This window comes from Schistocerca cancellata, chromosome 2 (assembly GCF_023864275.1).
Source record: "Schistocerca cancellata isolate TAMUIC-IGC-003103 chromosome 2, iqSchCanc2.1, whole genome shotgun sequence".
Classification (NCBI taxonomy): Eukaryota; Metazoa; Arthropoda; class Insecta; order Orthoptera; family Acrididae; genus Schistocerca; species Schistocerca cancellata.
This window is the reverse complement of record NC_064627.1, coordinates 703,510,682-703,535,214: the sequence shown is the minus strand read 5'-3', so window position 1 is coordinate 703,535,214 and position 24,533 is coordinate 703,510,682. Positions and strand designations below refer to the sequence as shown.

The window sequence follows — 24,533 nt, the reverse complement described above, 5'->3', positions numbered from 1 at the left end:
ACACACACACACACACACACACACACACACACACACACACATTCCCGAGGGAGGCCTCGAACCTCCAACGAGGGGAGCCTCATGGACCGTGGCAACACACACACAAAGCCGTAATTGTTTAAACATAGTAGTTTAGTATCTTCAACTATCTACATATGTATTTGAATGGCAGTCTTGAAAAGTAATCGCAACTGGATTGCTGGGTAATTTGAAAGTCGTTGAAACTGGGTAGTTGAAGGTATTGCGTGCCCCATTTCTTACTTATAAGCGCATACTACAAGTGGACTTAAACTTAGCGCAAGGGGGTTTTTGGATTTCCGACCGTTTTACCCTTAGGATATGAGTCTAATTTTAGAACACATGAACTTTGGCTATCATACAGCCTGCACCCATATCCTCCCTCCAAATGTACAATATTAGATTCTTATGTAAAGAAATGGGTAAAGCCAGGATATCTGACGGCCATGCAGGCTGCACTTTTATTCCAGGCCACCATCTTGGATTTTATACTTTGCACAAGTGACCTAATTCCGCCATCTTGGATTTCCGTCAATAGAACAGTTGCCCGTCTTGGATTTCTTTAAATTTCACGCCAGTTTACACCTAGTGCATTAAGCTCTTAGCACAAATGTGCTGTGACATCGTAAGAGCAGGAACAAACTCTGTAACACTATTGGCTATTTTGAATTTCCTCCAATTTTTGAGTTGCCCACAACTTTATACATAGGGCAATGGCCTGTGACGTCACAGTGGTGGGATGTTGGAAATCTGGTGACACTGCATGGTGTCATCGATGATGTAACAGGGAAGGAGTTATCTAGCAAGAATGCAGACTGCAACCATACCCCCTCAGGTACCCTGACCACAACTGAAATGACTTCTGCTTATCTGTATGGCATATTATGCAGGAACACGTGCTGCATCCTACTCAACAAGAAATCCTCAATAGTCCAAAAATTTTTTGACGTCCATCTGGTCCTCGTTTCGTTAAGAAATGTTGGGGAGGCACTGAATCGAATGCCTTCTGGAAGTCAGGAAATACTGCATCGTCCTCATTACCCTGGTCCATTGGTTACCATGTTAGCCATAGTTTTGAAGCAAAGTTCTCTGCTAACCACCTAGTTATCACTTACTGTCGACTGCTGTTGCACTACACAATTTTATTAACACACGCTCATAAGAGTAAAAGAATAAACTTCTCTGACATGTTCATCGGTGAAAGAGAAACGACTGTCAGATAGATACTCATAGCCAAGAGTATAACAGCAAAATCGGAATACATTTAAAGCACTGTTCGTGATCGACTTACTGCAGTAGTCGATTGATGCTTATGTTGACTGAGGGCTAGAAGCAATTACAGCAGCAATTATTTTTTGGTGTCATATAAAAGGAAGTTAAAGTTGTGCTAACTAACACGGTACCTATGTATCCTAACACCGGCCATTTATTCCATTATTTTGTAACATGATTTAGTTTTTGCTCTCAGTAGAACATCTGGGGAGAATCAGTCCATGCTGAAATCACTGTAACGTGGTGGAGTGTTCTTGGACGTTGCTTTTCAGCTGAGTCATTGGTGCACTTAACTTCATCGCCATAATAGGCCACTACTTAAAAACACACAAAAAACAAAAATAGCATTTGTAGTTACCACAGGACAAAGAAAGAAACAAGTCAATACTCTATTATTGAAGCAGAACAACAGTGTGCCCGTATGTGAGAAAAAATAAAGTCACCTTGAGTATGTAACAGATTAGCGCGATGAGAAAACGAATGATAAAAAGCAACTGCAGTATTGCTGTGCCTACATAGTCTTCTGTCAAGAGGGGATCACGTAGAAACAGGCTAAGGAGAAGAAAATTTATCATCGCATCTACTCATTGAACATGCATAACTGAACAAACCTCGACGTGCCAACAAGAAGGTGGCGCGATAGCTCGGAGGGGTACAGAGCACCAGTCCAGCATACAAACATGTATTGTATGCTGTTGGTTTTTTTTTTCTTTCTTGTATAAGGGTTGCTTTAAATACGTACTCTATTTTTTCAGAATGACTCTTTCACTGTGCGGTGGACTCTGCACTGTTTTGAAATTTCCTTGATCGAATTTGAAACCTTGCCATTGTTACTAGCTGAGAATCTGTGTATGACTTCCAACCTGTCCTCGCAGCTTCTCTCTTGCCAGTACGTGTTTCCTTCTTTCCAAACATGGCAGAAGCTCTGCTGCATACCATGGAGTAGGATCCTGGTATAAAATATGTTGCGGACAAACGGCTTAGCCACAGCGTAGGGTACAGTTTCCACAATGATCTTTCACTCTCCGGCGCAGAGTGTGCAGTGTTTGCTATTTTCAGAGTTGCTGTTATCTCTTATCACACATTTTTACGAGTAATCCAATACTGAGACATACACAGCGAACTGTGGTCGCCTTGAACAAGACTCCTAGCGGTCGCGATCGCCCTCGCCCGCGCGTGCTGTCGGCCAACAGCCCCCGCTCCGCCTCTCTGCTACCGCGCTCATTTGTCACCGGTGCGCACGCGGCAAGACAGGCCTCTTTACTTCGTGTCGTTAGTGTCGTCTGTGTCGAAGTCTTATTGACATTCGTGGTCGGACAAAATTAGTGAGAGGAGTTAAGGTCCTGGAAACGAAAATCGGTAAATCCCTACGCTTCAACCCGCAGTGGGAAGAAGATTACTTTTTACTGAAACACACACTGCTCCTCAGTGTCTGTTCCGTGACTCTGCTTTATCGGCGTGGAAGAAGTACCACGTGAAGCGACATTTTTAACTTCTTCTTGAGACCTTTATGATCAATTTGGATATTGAGGAAAGGAAAGCCAGCCCGCATCTCGTGGTCGTGCGGTAGCGTTCTCGCTTCCCACGCCCGGGTTCCCGGGTTCGATTCCCGGCGGGGTCAGGGATTTTCTCTGCCTCGTGATGGCTGGGTGTTGTGTGCTGTCCTTAGGTTAGTTAGGTTTAAGTAGTTCTAAGTTCTAGAGGACTTATGACCACAGCACTTGAGTACCATAGTGCTCAGAGCCATTTTTGAAAGGAAAGCCAAACTTCTCGATGTAAAGCAGAAAACAGAGAAAGAGGAAATTCCATAAACTATATCATTTCTTGAAAATGTTAGTTATTTATAACGGATTATGTTAAAAAATCCAACAACTGTTCATCATGCCCAGTTGTCATGAGGATACCTTATACGCCGACTTATTCTAAACATTGAATATCAAATTTAAACAGCATATAAGGTACAACGCCATTTGACGTGGATTTTCAATGTTTAGAATATGTCCAGTCATTGGGAACAGATGTGCTACTATGTACTGCGCATTTGTGACGTAACAAGCACCTGTGAGTGATACACACACATTAAAAAAAGTTTTGCATCACCTCGGTTCCGAGAGTTCCGGAACCTGTACAGAAAATTGGAATAGAGATCAACATAAACATCATTTCCGCCCTTTTTATTGCTCATTGCATGTTGTACTAACATACAGCGAGACCTTCAGAGGTGGTGGTCCAGGTTTCTGTACACTTCGGTATCTCTAATACCCAGTAGCACGTCCTCTTGCATTGATGCAGCACTGTATTCGTCGTGGCATACTATCCACAAATTCATCAAGGCACTGTTGGTCCAGATTGTCCCACTCCTCATCGGCGATTCGGTGTAGATCCCTCAGAGTGGTTGGTGTTTCATGTCGTCCATAAACAGCCCTCTTCAATCTATCCCAGGCATGTTCGATAGGGTTCATGTCTGTAGAATATGCCGGCCACTCAAGTCGAGCGATGATGTTATCCTGAAGGAAGTCATTCACAAGACGTGCACGATGGGGGAACGAATTGTCGTTCATGAAGACCAATGCCTCGCCAATATGCTGCCGATATGGTTGCACTATCGGTCGGAGGCTGGTATTCACGTATCGCACAGCCGTTATGACGCCTTCCATGACCACCAGCGGCGTACGTCGGCCCCACATAATTGCACCCCAAAACAGTAGAGAACCTCCACCTTACTGCACTCGCTGGACAGTGTGTTTAAGGCGTTCAGCGTGACCGAGTTGCCTCCAAACACGTCTCCGACGTCTGTCTGGTTGAACGAATATGTGACACTCATCGGTGAAGAGAACGTGATGCCAATCCTGAGCGGTCCATTCGGCATATTGTTGGTCCCATCTGTACCGCGCTGCATGGTGTCGTGGTTGCAAAGATGGACCTCGCCGTGGACGTCGGGAGTGAAGATGCTCATCATGCAGCCTGTTGCGCACAATTTGAGTCATTACACGACGTCCTGCGACTGCACGAAAAGCATTATTAAACATGGTGGCGTTGCTGTCAGGGTTCCTCCGAGCCATAATCCGTAGGTAGCGGTCATCGACTGGAGTAGTAGCCCTTGGGCGGCCTGAGCGAGGAATGTCATCGACAGTTCCTATCTCCCTGTATCTCCTCCATGTCCGAACAACATCGCTTTGGTTCACTCCGAGACGCCAGGACACTTCCCTTGTTGATATCCCTTCCTGGCACAAAGTAACAATGCGGGCGCGATCGAACCGCAGTATTGACCGTTTAGGCATAGTTGAACAACAGACAACTCGAGCCGTATACCTCCTTCCTGGGGGAATGACTGGAACTGATCGGCTGTCGGACCCCCTCCATCTAATATGCGCTGCTCATACATGGTTGTTCACATCTTTGGGCGGATTTAGTGACATTTCTGAACAGCCAAATGGACTGTGTCTGTGATACAATATCCACAGTCAACGTTTATCCTCAGGAGTTCTGGGAACCGGGGTGATGTAAAACTTTTTTTGATATATATATATAATATGTGTGTGTGTGTGTGTGTGTGTGTGTGTAGAAAAGACCATTTGCACAACGTGCTTCATGTTTTTAAATATTTTGGTTATTACAAACCCGGTCGTGCGGTAGCGTTCTCGCTTCCCACGCCCGGGTTCCCGGGTTCGATTCCCGGCGGGGTCAGGGATTTTCTCTGCCTCGTGATGACTGGGTGTTGTGTGCTGTCCTTAGGTTAGTTAGGTTTAAGTAGTTCTAAGTTCTAGGGGACTGATGACCATAGATGTTAAGTTCTAGCGGACTGATGATCTTAGAAGTTAAGTCCCATAGTGCTCAGAACTACTTGAACCTTTTTTTTTTACATCGCTGTAGCCAATGGCCATCACTAAACGACCGAGGAGGAGGAGGAGATTAGTGTTTAACGTCCCGTCGACAACGAGGTCATTAGAGACGGAGCGCAAGCTCGGGTGAGGGAACGATGGGGAAGGAAATCGGCCGTGCCCTTTCAAAGGAACCATCCCGGCATTTGCCTGAAGCGATTTAGGGAAATCACGGAAAACCTAAATCAGGATGGCCGGAGACGGGATTGAACCGTCGTCCTCCCGAATGCGAGTCCAGTGTGTAAACGACCGAGATAACAGGGTCTGCAAAGAGTTGTCAGCGCTAACAGAGAAGCAACACTGCGTGAAATAACAACAGAAATCAATGTGGAACGTACGACGAACATATCCGTTACGACAGTGTGGTGAAATTTGGCGTTAATGGGCTATGGCAGCAGACGACCGACGCGAGTGCGTTTGCTAATAGCACGACATCGCCTGCAGCGCCTCTCCTGGGCTCGTGACCATACCGGTTGGACCGCAGGATTGGAAATCCGTGACCTGGTCAGATGAGTCCCGTTTTCAATTGGTAAGAGCTAAAGGTAGGGTTAGTGTGGCGCAGACCTCACGAAGTCATGGACGCAAGGCACTGCGCAAGTTGGTGTCGGCTCCACAATGCTCAGGGCTGTGCTGGTATGGAATGGAATGAGTCCCCTGTTACGTTCGGCTACTAGCTCACCTGCAGACTTCGTGTTCCCAAAAACAATGGAATTTTTAACGATGATAATGCATCATGCTACCGGGCCACAGTTGTTCGCAATTGGTTTGAAGAACATTCTGGGCAGTTATAGCGAATGGTTTGGCCACCCAGATCGCCCGGCGTGAATTCCAACGAACATTTATAGGATATAATCAAGAGGTCAGTTCTGCATAAAATCCTGCACCAACAACACTTTCGCAATTATGGACGGCATCAGAAGCGGCAAGCTGAATATTTCTGCAGGGGACTTTCGACGACTTGTTGAGTCCATGTCACGCCCAGTTGCTGCACTACGCCGGTTAGGAGGAGGTCCGAGCGATATTAGGAGGTATCCGATGACTTGTTACATCATTGCAGACCTGCAGTGTGACAGGCAGTTCAGTGATAAGTTTCATAATAAAATAAGTCTTGTGAACTTGTATAAAATTGTTCTTCAACACAAAATTAACACAACTTTGCAGCTACTGTTATGACGATGTTTGGGCCTACATTTTTTGCGAGCAACTTATTTCCGGAATGACGAGAACGAAATCTACCCACAGAAGCTCACTCACATTCACTTTAAAATCCAATCTTCGAATTAGCAGTTCTCAGAAAGTGGTACCAGACATTGATGCTTTTGTGAAATGCAATATAAACAGTATTCAGTGATTCACACTGTTTCTACGTTTAACGTGTGAATAAAATAGTCACAAAATGTTGATGTCAATGTAAACTTCGTACGAAAACGTAATTCATTAAAAGGCTGCATAAGTCGTAACGAATACCATATTTCGTACTTAGCTGCTCCATGCTCTTTGCCTCATAAATTGAAAGAAATGCAAGTTGCGTTTCATTGTCATTTCTCACCGATGCAACAGCTTTAGGAAATAAATTTGCCACGAAAGGCATTAATTAGCCACCGTCAAGCGATACATATCCGCATAACTATTAGCTGTTGCAGAATAGACTCGTTGGGAACAGTTTCTCGTGCCGAGTTGCCTTGCTCCGATTCCTGCCCCCCAACCCTACTCTTTCACATTCCACAACTCGCCGTTAGCCGGCCGGTTGCTCATTGCTGGGTCGTGAGCGCGAGCCAGCTCGACGAGCAGATTGGTGAATACGCCTGCATTAATCATTTACCATGGTCGTTTCGAAACTAGTGTCTTTTATATTTTTACATTGCCTTTGAGTGTCAGACCCATTTTATGTTGGGCTAGCACTATTTTTTTAATATCCCCCCTAACGTCCTGTTGGTTTCGTTGTCCTGCGAGATAGCATCAGCAGGGGAGCGTTTCAGAGTGTAATCTGTTATCGGGATGTGTGTAAAATGGAGACAGGGTATTGAATCCGTCACTGCTGAAGAAATTGCACCAAGCAGATTAAAACTGCCAGGAAGTTTCATATCAGCGCACACTCCGCTGCAGAGTGCAAATTTCATTCTAAAATTGCACCAATTTATATTCACTGACGCTTCTTAAAGGTGTATGGAAACGGTACAAAGGACGTGAGTAATATGAGGCGGTGAGTGTTATGTTTCAGTAGCGGCGAAAATGATGTGGACAATCCGCGCCCCATCTTTCTCTGCTCAGACGCCATTATTCGTAATGAACAAAGTTGATGGAGACTCATCCGTCACGATCGGCGGATTACTACCACGGTACTGTTCGCACAGCTGAATGATGGTTGTAATGCCCCAGACGAGATGACACCGGTGACCGTAGTGTGCTACATGGGTTCCACAGATACTTACACCAGTCAAAAAATCATCAAATTGGAATTAGTCGGGGCTTGGTGGACCAACACGAAGCTGAAAGTGACAATTTTCTGATCATCACGGAGATGAGATGCCATGACACCACGAGCCGGCATTTAAGATAGTTCATGGAGTGGAGACATGCGAATTCTGAAACAAAGTAGTAGTCCGAGACACAGCCGTTCGTACGCAAAGTGAACTGTACGATTTTCTGGGATATGTAGCGCGTGGTTCTTTTGGATGTCTCAGAACTTAAAGTGTCGATTCAGAAGTGTATAAGAAGGCAGTGACTAGGCTGAAAACTTGAATTCCCAGAGTCAGGCCAGAGAAGAGGAAGACAAACTTCCGCTTGCAACACGATAATGCTAGGCTCTACAACACTTGCCGCGACCACAGTCTCGTCTCCAAATTTAGCCGGTCTGTCCTGCGACATCGACAACAAAATCAAAATTTAGCACCTTCAGATTTTCACGTCTTTGGTGCCAAAAAACTTGGGCTACATGTACATGTACGACATCTCTGAGTCAGATGCTGTCGTCAAACCTGTAATACAGCAACCAGCCTCAGCTGGTTCAGGCCTTTAAGAGCGTGGCATCATCGTTGGCAGAAGTGCAAAACGAATGGTGGTGGCTGGGTGGACAACACGTTCACAGAAGTAGAAAGCGTTACACCAGGAAGCACCACTCTGATATCTATCAGACTTTGTGGACATTTTATCACATGGCGGGTGTTACTAGGGGCGTAATGCAACACTTCTTTCTGAAATCAGGTTGGTTTTATTCAGGAGTTCAATACACCATGTCATTCCCCACTGTTTTGGCTACAAAACACTACTTTTTAACATAATCTTCGTTCATTGTGAAGGTCTTAGGCTACCTTACTGGGAGGGCGTGTATGCCCGCATGATACCACTCTATTCGCCGACGTCTTGTTGCATCAGTACCTCTTCATCATCCACGTACTGCTCCCCGCGGACTGCATCCTTCATTAGGCGTATGAGATGGAAGTCGGGAGGTGCAAGATCCACGCTGTAGGGTGGACGAGGAAGAACAGATCAGAAGGTTTTGTGAGCTCCCCTCTGGTGCGCAAACTTGTGTAAGATCTTGCATTGTCATGGAGAAGGAGGAGATCGTTTGTATTTTACTGGCGATGGACACACTAAAGTAGTTTCTTCAATTTACTGAGGATAACACAATACACTTCAGAGTTGATCGTTCTACCATGAGGGAGGACGTCAAACAGATTAACCCCTTCAGAGTTCCACAAGATTACAAACAGAGGTGTCCATTTGACCCGCGATGTGTTTGATTGTGTTCCGTCGATCACATCGAATGAGACTGTTCATAGATTTCAACACTGCAGGAGTCACAGATGTGTTGAGCCGGCCCACACGAGGGATATCAGACATGTTTGCGCGACTTTGCTTCGATGATGACAGACGCCTCGCCCAATGATTCACCGTGCTTTTGTTCAGTGACAGGTTTCCGTAGACATTCTGCAAGCGACTACGGATATCTGCGATGCTGCGATTTTCCCGCCAAAAGAAATTTAATGACAGCTATCTGCTTGGTACGCACCTCCTTTACAGAGGTCGTTTTGAAGGCTACGTATAGCGCCACCACCAATCGGAACTTAGTGACACTGTAGGGGCTGAGGTGAAAATATCCCATGACGTACCACATCAAATTCCGCATTTTTTCAACCTAAAATGCCGAGAAAAAAACCATTGCATTACTTATTGAACGTCCGTCGTAAATGAATACATTTCCATTCCATTCGGAATTGATATCTATCATTAACGTCAGTATGAGGTGCGACCCCAGGGTCACAAGTAATTGTTGCGGTTTGGAAGCAAACAACTACTGTATGTCATTTTGGGAAATTCGTTGGCATGCCTAAAATATATGTGCTGGCTGTTCATGAATGTTGTCGGATGGAGGCTCGTATAAAAGTATACGTCGTCGCATCGCATGCTGGAGATGATCTATGGGTGAATAAACAGGGCAGGACAGTCAAGAATGCGGACATCCCTTGAGTCGTTTATGTTATGAATTGCAGTGTGGGGTAGTATGCCGTTTGGTACCATTCTTGCGGCGCATTAGTGATCATTCAGCTTCCGTCCAAAAATTACGAGATTAATCTTGTTTTCCAGTATCTCCATAAACCGGAATTCCAAGAGTTGGAGAGGATGGGTCTCCAGAATCGCTGCTTTGTCACCTTTCACCAGGTCGTCTGTGGACACCTTGGCACCGACCTGACGCCACGAACAGAAGTGAGACTCATAGCTGAGCACCACAGAATGCCACTAAATGTCCCAGTGGACTCTGGCCCTACACCGTGCAAGTCTCTGTGGTATGGTTTGAGCGGTAAACGACGTTTGGCAGCTCGAGATCTCAGCCCAGCTTCTAGTAACCTGTTCCCAATTATTCATGGTGACACGGTGCCTTTAACGTCTTCCCAGATTTCAACTGCGGTCATCTGTCTATTCGCCAGATTCACTCGAACAGTCACACGATAGGTCGTGGTGTATTCTCTGTAGAAGGAACCTCGCCTTCTCTTATTGGCACTCTGCTGTTCTGAATCCGTCTCGTCACCACTCGATTTACTGTCATTGCACCACAGCTAGCTGTCGGCGCGGTCTGACGGCTTCTTCTCACATATCCCTTTCTTAAAGACCGAAAGATGTGTTTATTGACATGCTGTGTTGTTATATCCACGTGAAAAGCTACAGTAACGCTAGACACACCAAAGACGCATCATATACTCACATATCTTCGTCTTTAGGAATGCCTTTTGTTTGTACTGAAAATAATCTCGCATAAAGATTATTTAATCAACATATGACTCAGGAATGGAAATACTGAATTATCATTTCGGCAGCATTCGGTGAAGGTGTCCGTGGCGTAATACTTCACATTTCCAACAGTGGGCTGTACCTGGAATGCTGCGCTATTTAACTGTGTAATTGTGCTTTTTATATCTGATGTAGATTCCACGAAAATAAATGAGAGACATTAGTTTCGGAATGACCCTCTTACATGTAAACAGTAACAGCACTGCAACACAACTCGACGACCCTTCTTGAAAACTGGAATCATCCACGCAAGGCCGTATTTGAAATCTACAGACTTGTAGGATGATCCTGTAGTATTGGCCCTTCCAGCGACATTTCATGGGAGTTAATCTGCAAAATATCGTTCTGGATCAGTTTCCTTATGAAAAGCCTGTAACACAGCATTTGAAGTGGGTTATTTAATTGTTTACAATTTGCTATACAGTATTCAACAAGGTGAAATTCATGTCCATTGCGGATTATCTGGTTTCTGAATTAGCCGTGGATAGTTCGGCGATGTTTGAAAACCTAAAAAAACTTGTCTTATATCAGAATTATAACGATAGTCCTAGCTTAGACTACACTGTTACGCAAGCGACTCATGTTTGGAGGAAGAGAATGTGGTCCCTAACCCTACCATCGGACATTCCTGAAATATTTTCCTATTATGTAAGATTTCATCGCCACATTTGCGCGAGTATGATCCATGTAATATATTGGACGCCAATACCTTGACTATGCGTTTGCCTCACGAGCTATAGATTTATAATTTCCAGTCTATTGTTTCCGACGAGTAACGCGTAATTAATGCAGCGGGATTTCGAACGTGGCATCTGGAATGTTTCCTAAATATAGTAAATAGCATTTTCCTGTCAAGCAAGTGTATTTTGGATTATCAATGTTTTTCAGTTATCCGTGCATTCTTTGGTTCGGATCAACCTGGATAATCATGAGGTTGCTGTGTAAACACTTATTTGTTAGGCAACTGCAAGATCTCAAAATACGTGTAACAACCGAGCAAAATTTACTTATATGGGGCGTTTCAATTTTTTTGCGTCAGACTTCTAGGAGCGACAGATCATGTCATGCAGATGAACTTCACTCAGAGACAAAACGTTTGCACACACTTCCTGGTGATTCTGGACGTACTTTTGTAAGGATTATGCCACTGACAGGTGGCAGGGTGTAGGCACGCTGCCATGTGTGTATGCAATGTACGTTGCCTATTATCCTAGTCATTTGCTCCGGGTGATAGGGCGTAAGCCAGGTAAAAAAGTTCCCGATTCGCCTCTAAAATATTTTTCTGCGCTCAGACATTCATTCTTATGTTTTTCCTGGCCTGCCTGGAAAGTGCTGCTTCCGGGACTGGGAGGTGTGCTGGCCCCCGATCGAATCAACCCAAAAGATTAACGACGACGGAGATCAGTGTGCCCAGCAGGCTGGACGTAGTTTTTTTGTGGTTTCCCTCATCCCACTAGATGAATACTGGGTTGGTACCCCCGTCGCGCCTCAGTTACACAATTCACAAACATTTAGATAAACTTTCGCTCACTTTTCGCATGAAATAACGCTGCATACAGACAATTGGGATATGTATCTGCTCTCCCAGGAAGTAAGGTGTTGGCGACAGGAAGGGAATCAGACCAACCCTTCAATTCACCATGTCAAATCCGTGGCTAACTATTCCAGCCCTGTGCCACTGTAGGGCAAAGGCACAAGAAAAGGGAGAAAAAGATTCTTAAGATTTAATTGTTGAAAATCACTCTATCAATTTGCTGGGGTAGGTAGCAAGCAAAACACACGGTTAGTACATCTTGCTAGTTTGGTGAAATTTCGTCGTCCCAGGACTAGCATCACCGGGAAGCGTCGGCGAATATTTTCTCTCTAAGAAAAGTTGTTCTCCGCGACGTAATCCATCACTCCTAGAATTTTGATGCAAAGACTTTGAAAGGCCCTGTATTTGTTTCAAATACGATACTTTTACAGAAATCGATTGTCTGAACATGTTGTCTAATCGGTTTGTGCTTACACTACATACTAATAAAGTAGCTTACAGTACGATTAAAATGCCAGAATTTCGTTTGTGATTCTTTTAAAAATCTCAGCTATTTTGTGCACAGAAGTACAATAGGACTGACTTGACGCCACTGGGCATTTGGAGTCGTGTGAAGTTAGCACCCTTTTTTTCAGAAATATATATTTTTTTCAGAGTTCTTGATAGATATGAAATAGTTCTAGAGTTCTTTGTACAAAATTTCAATAGTTCTGCAGAATTTAGCGAAGAAAACAACAATACTCGAAAAAATTTTCGCTTCGAAATCATTTTTTGTCAATTTCCGCAAAATGTAAATAAGTACGACAGTTCTGAGCACAGTTCTGAATAGAGCTCCAAGAGTTCTATCGAAAATCCCAGTAACATTTTTTTGTGCAGCTAATAGTTTACGAGATAATTGCAATTTAAGGAGAAAATCTTTTCACTTACTGTGAAGTTGGCACCCTTTTTTTCAGAAATTTATATTTTTTTCAGAGTTCTTGACAGATATGCCATAGTTCTAGAGTTCTTTGTACAAAATTTCAATAGTTCTGTAGAATTTAGCGAAGAAAACAACAATATTCGAAAACATTTTCGTATCGAAATCATTCATTGTCAATTTTCGCAAAAATTAGACTCGTACAACAGTTCTGAGGACGGTTCTGAACAGAACCCCAAGAGCTCTATCGAAAATGCCAATAACATTTTTCTATGGCTATAATAGTTTATGAGATAAATTGATTTAATGTGGGACACACTTTCTCTACAGAAAATATAAATATATTCGTACAACAGTTCTGATGACAGTTCTGGACACCACGTGAAGAGTTCTATCGAAAATCCTGGTAGCATTTTTTTGTGCAGGTAATAGTTTAAGAGGAAATTGCAACATAATTAAGAACTCTATAAGAGCTCCCACTGTGAAGCTGGCACCCTTTTTTACAGAAATATATATTTTTTTCAGAGTTCTTGATAGATAATCCATAGTTCTAGAGTTCTTTGTACAAAATTTCAATAGTTCTGCAGAATTTAGCGAAGAAAACAACAGTACTCCTAAAAATTGTGGTATCGAAACGATTTTTTGTCGATTTTTGCAAAAAGTAAATTCGTACAACAGTTCTGAGGACAGTTCTCAACAGAGCCCCAATAGTTCTATCGAAAATACAAATAACATTTTTTTGTGCAGCTAATAGTTTGCGAGATAATTGCAATTTAAGGAGAAAGTCTTTTCACTTACTGTGAAGTTGGCACCCTTTTTTCCAGAAATGTACATTTTTTTCAGAGTTCTTGATAATTATGCCATAGTTCTAGAGTTCTTTGTACAAAATTTGAATAGTTCTGCAGAATTTAGCGAAGAAAACAACAATACTCGAAAAAATTTTCGTATAGCAAACATTATTTGTTAATTTTCGCGATAAGTAAATTCGTACAACAGTTCTGAGGACAGTTCTGAACAGAACCCCAATAGGTCTACCGAATATCCTAATAACAGTTTTTTGTGCAGCTAATAGGTTACGAGATAATTGCAATTTAAGGAGGAAACCTCTTCACTTACTGTGAATTTGGCACCCTTTTTTTCAGAAATGTACATTTTTTTCAGAGTTCTTGATAGAAATGCCATAGTTCTAGAGTTCTTTGTACAAAATTTGAATAGTCCTGCAGAATTTTGCGAAGAAAACAACAAAATTCGAATAAATTTTCGTATCGAAAACATTCTTTGTCAATTTTCGAAAAAAATAAATTTGTACAACAGTTCTGAACAGAACACCAAGAGCTCTATCGAAAATCCTAATAACATCTCTTTGTGGCGGTGATAGTTTATACGGTAACTGTTTTGATGGAAGACCTACTGTATCCACAGAAAAAAATTAAATCTTGCAACAGTTTTGATGAACAGTTCTGGATAACACCCCAAGACTTCTATCGGTAATCATAATAACATTTTTTGTGGTTATAATAGTTTGTAAGATAATTGATTAATTGTGGGGCTCACTTACTCTAAAAAAAATTATGTCTATTCGTATGTTCTGATGACAGCTCTGGATAGCAATGTAAGAGTTCTATCGAAAATACTGGTAACATATTCTGTGCAAGTGTATTGATTACATAGTGTATTGTTTAGTGTATCCTGAAGAAGAGTTGTTGACGGACCTGTACATCACAGCCTGTAGATTTTACTGGTACTTTGAAATTTAATAATGCAAGACTGTCAATAGATTCAGGAATGAAACTTTTATCAAAGAATTGGTATATTGTGAGCTCCAGGTGAAAAAAATTGTAAATCTCTGGAATACACTGTGCAGTGAATATTGATGTTTTCTTACATACTGAATTACACGTAAATGTTATTTTAGGTTCAATGTACTTAACGCTATTCCAAATAAAAGATAAAAAACAAATTTTATTCTTTGAATTATTACATTGTTGAAACAGCAAACCAGTAATATTTACGTTTCATGTTTTGATTATTTTTAAAAAAATGTATTTTAAGAGTAAATTTTTTCTCCTAATGATTTAAGAACATAATATGAGATACTGCAGCTTAAAATACTTAATCCATTGTTGAATAATGTGATTCAGTGTGTATGCAAGCACTATATTATTATTCATCCATAGCTTTGTTTATGTAGCTTTAATAGTGGATGAGATACCGGTAACAGTATCTCGGTATGCAAACACGTTGATTACAGAAAACTGAAACTAAAGATTTGTATCTTTTGTATCTTTGTATCTGCTTATCACTAGGCCGCTAATTTAGTCTAGTACTGAGTGATAAAGGAGCTCAGAGTGTTTAAATGACATTGTTTCTCAAGTATTGTACATTAATATAGCGGTGTATTGGTGTCCATCAAGTAAGTTGCATAGTAACCACGCCAACCGCACTCCACCAGAGCTCATTGTACCTCTGGTGCGCTTCTCGACAGGTGTGACACCACCTGGTTAGTGGCGTGTGTGAATGTATCTGCCCTCTCAGCCATCTGTTTTGCACTGACGAGCCTTCTCTCTTTGAATCATCTAAGCGTGCACATCCCACGCTTCCACCTACAGTTACTACAATCAGTCTTAAGAAGGTGTACCGGCATTTGTACAGTGCTGAACATTTAGACTTTTTGTATTTAGTAGAATATATATCAGGATTTTCGGTTATCCGGATTACTTCCGGTCCCACATAGTCCGGATAAAAGAGCTTCTTGTGTACCGCACTGCACAAAGTAACATTGTTTATGTCTCACATAATTCCAAAATAAAGGTGAGAATTTACGATCCGTCCTCATAGCTGTACTTCTAGCAGTACCTCATCTCCTGCTTTCCCAATTTCGCAGAAGCTGTCCTACGAAAATTGCAGAAGTAGCACTCCTGGTAGAAAGGATATTGTGACGATGTTCCTTCGTCACAGCCTGGGGTTAGAGACCCGGCCCAGTACACAGTTTTTATCTGCCAGTAAGTTTTACATTGGCGCACACCCACTGCAGAGTGAACACACAATCTATTTCATAATCTATTGGCACCATAAAAATGTTATTAGGATTTTTAAAAGAACTCTTTCGGTGCTATCCAGAAAGGGTTGTGCCAATTTATTATAATGTAGACCAAGTGGATCTCTCGAAAATGATATTATCTTATTAATTGTTATCCCCACAAAAAATGTTATTACAGTTTTCGGTAGAACTCTTAGGGTCCTATTAAGAAATGCCATCAGTCCTTTTTTACGAATTTATTACTTTTACATGACAAAAGTGAGTCTCACATTAATTATCTCATATAATGTCATCGTCACGAAAAATGTTGTTATAGTTTTTGGTAGAACTCTGTAGATGCTATTTAGAACTGTCATCAGAACTATTCTACGAATTTTGTTTTCATAGAGAAAGTATGAGATTAAAACAATTATCGTATAAACTATTATCGCCACAAAATTGTTTTTATCAGTTTCAATACAACTCTTCTGGTGCTATCGAGAAATGCCAATAGAACTGTTATACAAATTTATTTTTTCCAAACTGACAAATAATTTTTTACTATACCAAAATTTTGCCCAGTTATTGTTTTCTACCCGAAATTCTGCAGAACTTTTCGTGTTTTGAGCAGGGAAATCTAGAACTATTGCATACATATAAAGAACTATTAAAAAATGTATATTTCTCGTAAAAGGGGTGCCAACTTCACGGGAAATGCTCATAAGCATTCCTTATTAAATGCAGTTACTACGTAAACAATACACTTGCACAGAATATGTTACCAGTATTTTCGATAGAACTCTTACATTGCTATCCAGAGCTGTCATCAAAACATACGAATAGACATAATTTTTTTAGAGTAAGTGAGCCCCACAATTAATCAATTATCTTACAAACTATTATAACCACAAAAAATGTTATTATGATTATCGATAGATGTCTTGGGGTGTTATCCAGAACTGTTCATCAAAACTGTTGCAAGATTTAATTTTTTTCTGTGGATACAGTAGGTCTTCCATCAAAACAGTTACCGTATAAACTATCACCGCCACAAAGAGATGTTATTAGGATTTTCGATAGAGCTCTTGGTGTTCTGTTCAGAACTGTTGTACAAATTTATTTTTTTCGAAAATTGACAAAGAATGTTTTCGATACGAAAATTTATTCGAATTTTGTTGTTTTCTTCGCAAAATTCTGCAGGACTATTCAAATTTTGTACAAAGAACTCTAGAACTATGGCATAATTATCAAGAACTCTGAAAAAAATGTACATTTCTGAAAAAAAGGGTGCCAACTTCACAGTAAGTGAAAAGACTTTCTCCTTAAATTGCAATTATCTCGCAAACTATTAGCTGCACAAAAAAATGTTATTTGTATTTTCGATAGAACTATTGGGGCTCTGTTGAGAACTGTCCTCAGAACTGTTGTACGAATTTACTTTTTGCAAAAATCGACAAAAAATCGTTTCGATACCACAATTTTTAGGAGTACTGTTGTTTTCTTCGCTAAATTCTGCAGAACTATTGAAATTTTGTACAAAGAACTCTAGAACTATGGATTATCTATCAAGAACTCTGAAAAAAATATATATTTCTGTAAAAAAGGGTGCCAGCTTCACAGTGGGAGCTCTTATAGAGTTCTTAATTATGTTGCAATTTCCTCTTAAACTATTACCTGCACAAAAAAATGCTACCAGGATTTTCGATAGAACTCTTCACGTGGTGTCCAGAACTGTCATCAGAACTGTTGTACGAATATATTTATATTTTCTGTAGAGAAAGTGTGTCCCACATTAAATCAATTTATCTCATAAACTATTATAGCCATAGAAAAATGTTATTGGCATTTTCGATAGAGCTCTTGGGGTTCTGTTCAGAACCGTCCTCAGAACTGTTGTACGAGTTTAATTTTTGCGAAAATTGACAATGAATGTTTTCGATACGAAAATGTTTTCGAATATTGTTGTTTTCTTCGCTAAATTCTACAGAACTATTGAAATTTTGTACAAAGAACTCTAGAACTATGGCATATCTGTCAAGAACTCTGAAAAAAATATAAATTTCTGAAAAAAAGGGTGCCAACTTCACAGTAAGTGAAAAGATTTTCTCCTTAAATTGCAATTATCTCGTAAACTATTAGCTGCACAAAAAAATGTTACTGGGATTTTCGATAGAACTCTTGGAGCTCTATTCAGAACTGTGCTCAGAACTGTCGTACTTATTTACATTTTGCGGAAATTGACAAAAAATGATTTCGAAGCGAAAATTTTTTCGAGTATTGTTGTTTTCTTCGCTAAATTCTGCAGAACTATTGAAATTTTGTACAAAGAACTCTAGAACTATTTCATATCTATCAAGAACTCTGAAAAAAATATACATTTCTGAAAAAAAGGGTGCCAACTTCACACGACTGGCATTTGGCACAGGAATTGCAAGATTTGGCAGGTGAATGCTGCCTTAATTCGTATCAGGTGTTCCCTGAAAAATTCGGCCTAATAAACGGGCAGAAAATACACTGACGGGAAAAAATCCCAACTCCAAAAAGGAGTTATGCCACATAAACGAAATTAGGGAGGTGTGTTTCTACATCCCGAAAGATGACGTCTATTCAGATTTGGCGCCAGCCGCATAAGAGTGGCGCTAATGATGCAAATGATGTAAATCAGTTTTGCTTTTAATACACGCTCTAACGGTCATGAGCGTTAGTTACTTTTGAGACTGGACGTAATGAGTTGATGTTAATCAGGAATATTGCAGTGTGGTGTTGAATGGAAGGATATTGGGCCACAAATTTACTAGCATATTTATCAAAAACACAAACCAATTTATTAAACACAGAAAATAATGCAAGACAATCCGAGCAGCTATCCCCGGAATTAATTAATTTCCAACAACACAACTGTTGGTAAACATTACGTAACTTTCAGAAATGACTGAATGAAATTAAAAGAATTACTTTTTGAGAACAGCATTAAGTTAAAAAAATCTTATAGATGCTTAGCACAGAGGTCTAATCAGATCACAATTCTATAAAATTAGCCTGCATATTCCACATCACAAGTTTCAAAAACATACTGAAAATTGCTAACACGCCTTTAACATCGTAAATCCACTATCACTCTTCGCCAGCTATCACGTAACTGTTTGCAGATAATTAGAGGGAAGACCACTGGTTCCAAGCATGTGAAATAACCTGACAACATTAATTTCAAATTTTGATACATATGGAGTCGCAGACCCAAGCAATTTCCCTTTCTTCACTTAAGCGAGGATGGCGATCGCCACTAGAAAGACGGGCACTCTCCGTAAAGGTATTTATCGTACCCAGTCCTCTTTAGCTGGACCCACGATATAAACGACACATACATCAGCCTAACATGTATCATACGAACCACTTTTTAACAGTTTGCGGTTACAACAAAAATAGACACCGTAAACACACTTGAAAAAGGCGAACGTTGAGCATGAAGCACCTGATTCCAAAATAAACAACAAAATTCAATTATAGGTGTATCCAAAGCTAGTCAAACAGCTCGAGCACCACTAGTTTAGTTACACACATTCACAGAAACATAACTTGAATGAGATCATTTAAAGTATAAGTGAATGGATATGTTTACATGTCACGATGAATAACCAGGATGGCGAGTTAAAATAGCCAGTTCCCTACACAACACAATCATGGTCATGGTAATCGGACACTCACCATAATTTCTTGTACGGATCGTTACGGGGGGACGAAAGCTGTGTGCACCACTTTGTGCCACAAACAAAAAGGCAATCCATGGAGTGGCATCATCCTCATTTACCGCAAAAGAAGAAATTCAAGACAATCCCCTCTGCCGGAAAAGTCATGGTGACAGTCTTCTGGGATTATGATGGCGTCATTCTCGTGGATGTGATGCCAAGAGGGTCAATCAATAATTCAGAGGCATACGTAAAGACTCTGAATAAACTCAAGAACTGTTTCCGCCGTGTTCGATCGAATAATTAACCAGCAGAATTCTTGCTCCAACACGATAATGCACGCCCACACACAATTCTGAGAACCCGGGAACAAATCGACAAATTGGGTTGGACATCATTGCCTCATCCACCCTACAGTCCAGACCAGGCACCCTCGAACTTCGTTCTCTTTGGGCCGCTTAAAGATTATCTACGGGGAACACACTTTGAAGATGACGTGAGTGTCCGTCATGCAGTGAACACATGGCTACGCCTACAGAACAAGAGCTTTTACCAGCAGGGAATACATGCTCCCCCGCAACGTATCGCGCAGAGTTACCTTTTTCAGCGACCAATCGTCACGGTTCCATCCGACACTCGATCCCTCCAAACCCGCAGTGACCAAAAACGCCCATCAGTTCGAGAGCGCCTACTGGCCGCGACAGCGCTTTAATGCTGGCCCATGGGCCTGCTATCTGCCGGCGACAAACCGCTCGAGAAGCTGTTGCGGCCAGAGAGGCTAATAACGAGCGGGAACTGTCGATATCAAAACGTGTCCGCACTGCACAGACGTCTTTAAGGCGACAAAGATGCCATTATCAACACCTCACTGAGTTTGAACCATGTCGTGTATTTGGACTAGAGACGCTGGATGCACCTTCTGTGATATTGTAGAAAGGCTTGGCAAGAATGTAGCCATTGCACATGTTTGCTGGCAGTGGTGGTCACGGGAATGTATGGTCGCAAGAAGATGGATGGCCACATGGCACTACCGAAAGGGAAGACCACTGCGTTCGTTGTATGGCTCTGGCGCATCATACTGCATCTGCAGCAGCAATTTTGGCACCATTTGGCACCACAATGACACAACGAACTGTTACAAATCTGTTACTTTAAGGACAGTTCCGAGCCATATTAAATTGCGTGCAATCCACTGACCCCAAACCACTGCCATTTTTGGCTTCAGTGGAGAGTTCATTGGAAGGCAGGGTGAAAGTCTGTTGTGTTTTCTGATGAAAGCCGGTTCTGCGTCGGTGCAGGTGATGGCCATGTTTGGGTTAGAAGGAGGCCAGCTGGGGGCGTGCTACCGAGCTGTTTGTGTGCATGACACACTGGAACTACACCTGGAGTTATGGTCTGAAGTGTGATTTCATGTGACAGCAGGAGCAATCTCGTGGTCATCCCTCACGCCATGACTGCAGAGTTTACATCCGTCTCGTGATTAAGCTATGGTCCCTCCACTACGGATCAGTTGCCAACAACAGCTACTCAATTATACTGTACACGTTGCGGCTCACCTAAGCCTCCAGACTACCTTGTCCTTTCTCCCAGTAGCGAGATCCACCTCCACAACAGAGTCCCAGGATCGTAATTGCAGTTCGACCACAATATCCCTGCCCTGAACTCCAACTTCCCCCATTGCCAACTCTTGTCAAGGAGGAATCGAATATGCTCCCACAACGTGTATAATGACCTCATATTTGTCTTGATTTTTCCATTAGACCGAAAGATTCAGTTGATCCCGATGTGTTTTGCTACATGTTCCTGGCTGTACTCGATGCATCTCCAGGTTCGGAAGTGATATATGCTGACGGTTCGTCGGTCGATGCCCGAATCAGTTTTGCATACACACATGCAAGGTGCAGTGAACTACGCTCCTTGCTGAATGGATGCAGCGTCTTCACAGCTGAACTGGTGGACACCGAACGAGCGCTTAGCCATGCTCGTTCTTGCACAGGCAAGATGCTTCTAATCTGCAACGACTCCCTGAGCAGCCTTCAGGTTATATATCAGTGATACACTCATCACCCAGTAGTCACGTCCACCCAGGCTCTTCTTTCTGACCTCCATCAAGCTGGACAGCCAGTTGTCTTTGTTTGGGCCCCTTGGCACGTTGAGATCTCAGGGAGTGGACATGCTGGCCAAAATTGGCTACGAGGATTCCGATTTTGGAAATGGGGGTCCGAAAACTGGACATTCAGTCTATGGCACGAATTGTTGCGTGTCTGGAACACAGAATGGTTTGCCCTGGGCTTCCCAAACTAACTGAGGACGATAAAGGAGACCATGGCCATGTATCGGTTTTCCTTTGCGCTTCTCGAAGGGAATCCGTTGTCCTTTGTTGGCTACACATTGACCACAATTGGCTGACTCACAGTCACATTATCAGAAGTGAGCACCCACCTTACAGCGGATGTGGTGCCCCCTCCCCTCTGATGGCCCACACCCTACTACACTGCCGAAATTTGACTGCTTTCTCGCGATGTCTTAACCTTTTGGCACACTGCCTCTGGTGCTAGAGGATGACGCCAAAGCGGCCGACATGGTTTTACATTTTACCGAAAAGGTGGTTTCTACTAGTATCTGTGATGTCGGCGCGTTGGTATCATTGACCGCCCGAGGGACACTCCTCCGCTGCTCTGGCCAAGGGATCCCTTGGTGGCTCTTGCTGAACGGTCTGGCCTGGCCCCTACCCTTCCACCTTTTTATTCTCCTTGGCCTTTTATGTTTACCGTGTTTTAATGTTTCATCTTTCCTAAACTTTTATCATCTTGTCTGTGTTGTTCGTTTTCTTGGCAAGGGATGGTGAGGTGGTGCAGGTGGGATGCAGACGATGCCTCTCCCACTGCATATCATGCTCCGGGAACCTGCAACTGCATTCTGGGCAAAGCGACTCGCTCACGTTACCCCCTCTCACACCCCTCCTTCCCCTCGATTTTATCTCCTTTTGTTGTATCTTGCTTACATTTAGGCTTCCGAGAATCTGCCTCTTGTATTCTTCTCTGAGGATTACTCCTGGTTTGGTACATACAGGATTGAGGGACTGATGACCTCGCACTTTGATCTCTTTAAGTCCAACAACCAACTGTTCGTCAGGATAGATGCAGGAGCGGAAAATTTTGGGCGTTGCTACAATGAAAAGTAATTAAGTTGGAATGGACCCTATTTATTCATGTAACGATGGCACACGGGTACCAACGTAGGGCTGAGCAGCCCCAAGAGGGGTTGCCGTCTGTTCATCAGGAGGTTTGAGGAGAGAGGCAGAGGCTAGAGGAGCGACTAGTCGGGGCCGAGGTCTGAAGCTAAGAGCGCGCGGAGTTGTTTCCGAGCCGGCCTCGCCGCTGCCGGCCGCGTCCCCACGTGATCACACGACTAGTCTCTGATTGGAGGGTCGATTCCACCAACGCGCCTTGCTGGTAACGTACCCTCGTCAGCGCAACCAACCCGTGGGACTGGAGCCTGACCGAGGAGCACGTGGCAGGAATGTGCCGACCACGGTCTTCCGGCCAGTACCTTCTACCACAGTATGCCCAAGCCGGCTACGGCCGTACATTATGAATGGAAAAATTATTTAATAAAATTTTATCGGCAATGATCCCTCTTGGGGAGTCTCCTCCCTGCACACAACCATCCAATCTAGTGATTCGATGTGTTGTGCTGCCATTCATGAATATTATTCCAGGGGGTGTTTTCCAACAGGATAGCGGCAGCACACATACCACTGTTGCAGTCTAAATTAATGTACAGAGAGTGGACGTGTTCCCTTGGCCTGCTCAGTCACCAGATCTATCTCCAACTGAGCACATACGGTACATAACACGACAACTCCAGCGTCATCGACAACAGCGTAAATCGTGCCTATCGTCCCTGTATTGACCGAGCATGTGCAATAGGCATGGTGCTGCTTCGCACACACTGACACCTGGCACCTGTACAACACAATGCGTGCACGTCTGAATGCTCGGTTTCGACATTCAGACGGTTTGGTGATTAATATACTGGTATTTCACATTTGCAACGGCTACCTTGCGCTTGCATTAACCAATGATCTTGCAATGCTACTGAAATATGATACCTAGACAAACGTATTCCCGAAATTTGATTACATGAATTACTTTTTTGTGTTGCGATTATTTTCCCGCCAGTGTAATTAGGTCGGCGACTTATATGAGGTCCCTGAGCACGGTGTTACTGACGGCAGGTGCGGGCTGCAGCGGCTGCGCGGCTCGCCGGCGGCGGTGCGCGACGTGTTCCCCGAGCTGGCGAGCGTGGGCCGCGAGCTGGAGCGGCTGCACCCCAAGCTGTTCAGCGCGGTGGCGCGCCAGGCCAGCCCCTCGCCCGGCGGCGTGCTCGCCGGCGACAAGTCCGCCGGACTCATCCTCACCGCCGTCGCCCGCGAGCTCTTCAAGAACGCCGACCAGGTCGGCAGCCAGGCGCCGCTGTCCGCTGTCACTTAACTCAAACTTTGAAATAAGCCACAAACGACTACCGTCCCGCTGTGAGCCCGTTATTTTACTTAATAATGCTAGCAGGTACGGAACACAGGGAGCGAAACGTTACCTACAACTCGTACAGAAACCAGACTGCAGTTACAAACAGTCGAAGGCTGTAGCAAAGGAAACAGTAGTTCAGATGCGAGTGAGACGGGGTTGTAGCCTATCCGGATATTATTAAATTTGTACATTGAGCAAGTAGTAAACGAAACCGAGGAGAAACTGAGGTCCGTTTTCACAAAAGTCGAAAAAAAAAATTGTGTGAAATCTTATGGGACTTAACTGCTAAGGTCATCAGTCCCTAAGCTTACACACTACTTAATCTAAATTATCCTAAGGACAAACACAACATCCATGTCCGAGGGAGGATTCGAACCTCCGCCGGG

The 24,533-nt window shown here is 42.9% G+C and overlaps 1 protein-coding gene across 1 annotated transcript in view; it reads left to right on the top strand.

Annotated features, from left to right (window-relative positions):
- LOC126157897 (bcl-2-related ovarian killer protein) overlaps positions 1–24,533 on the top strand; it is a 102,628-nt gene that overhangs the window by 32,026 nt on the left and 46,069 nt on the right. The window contains exon 3 of the mRNA XM_049916405.1: positions 23,856–24,075. Within this exon, the coding sequence (XP_049772362.1) occupies positions 23,856–24,075 (220 nt within the window). The remainder of the gene's footprint in view (positions 1–23,855; positions 24,076–24,533) is intronic.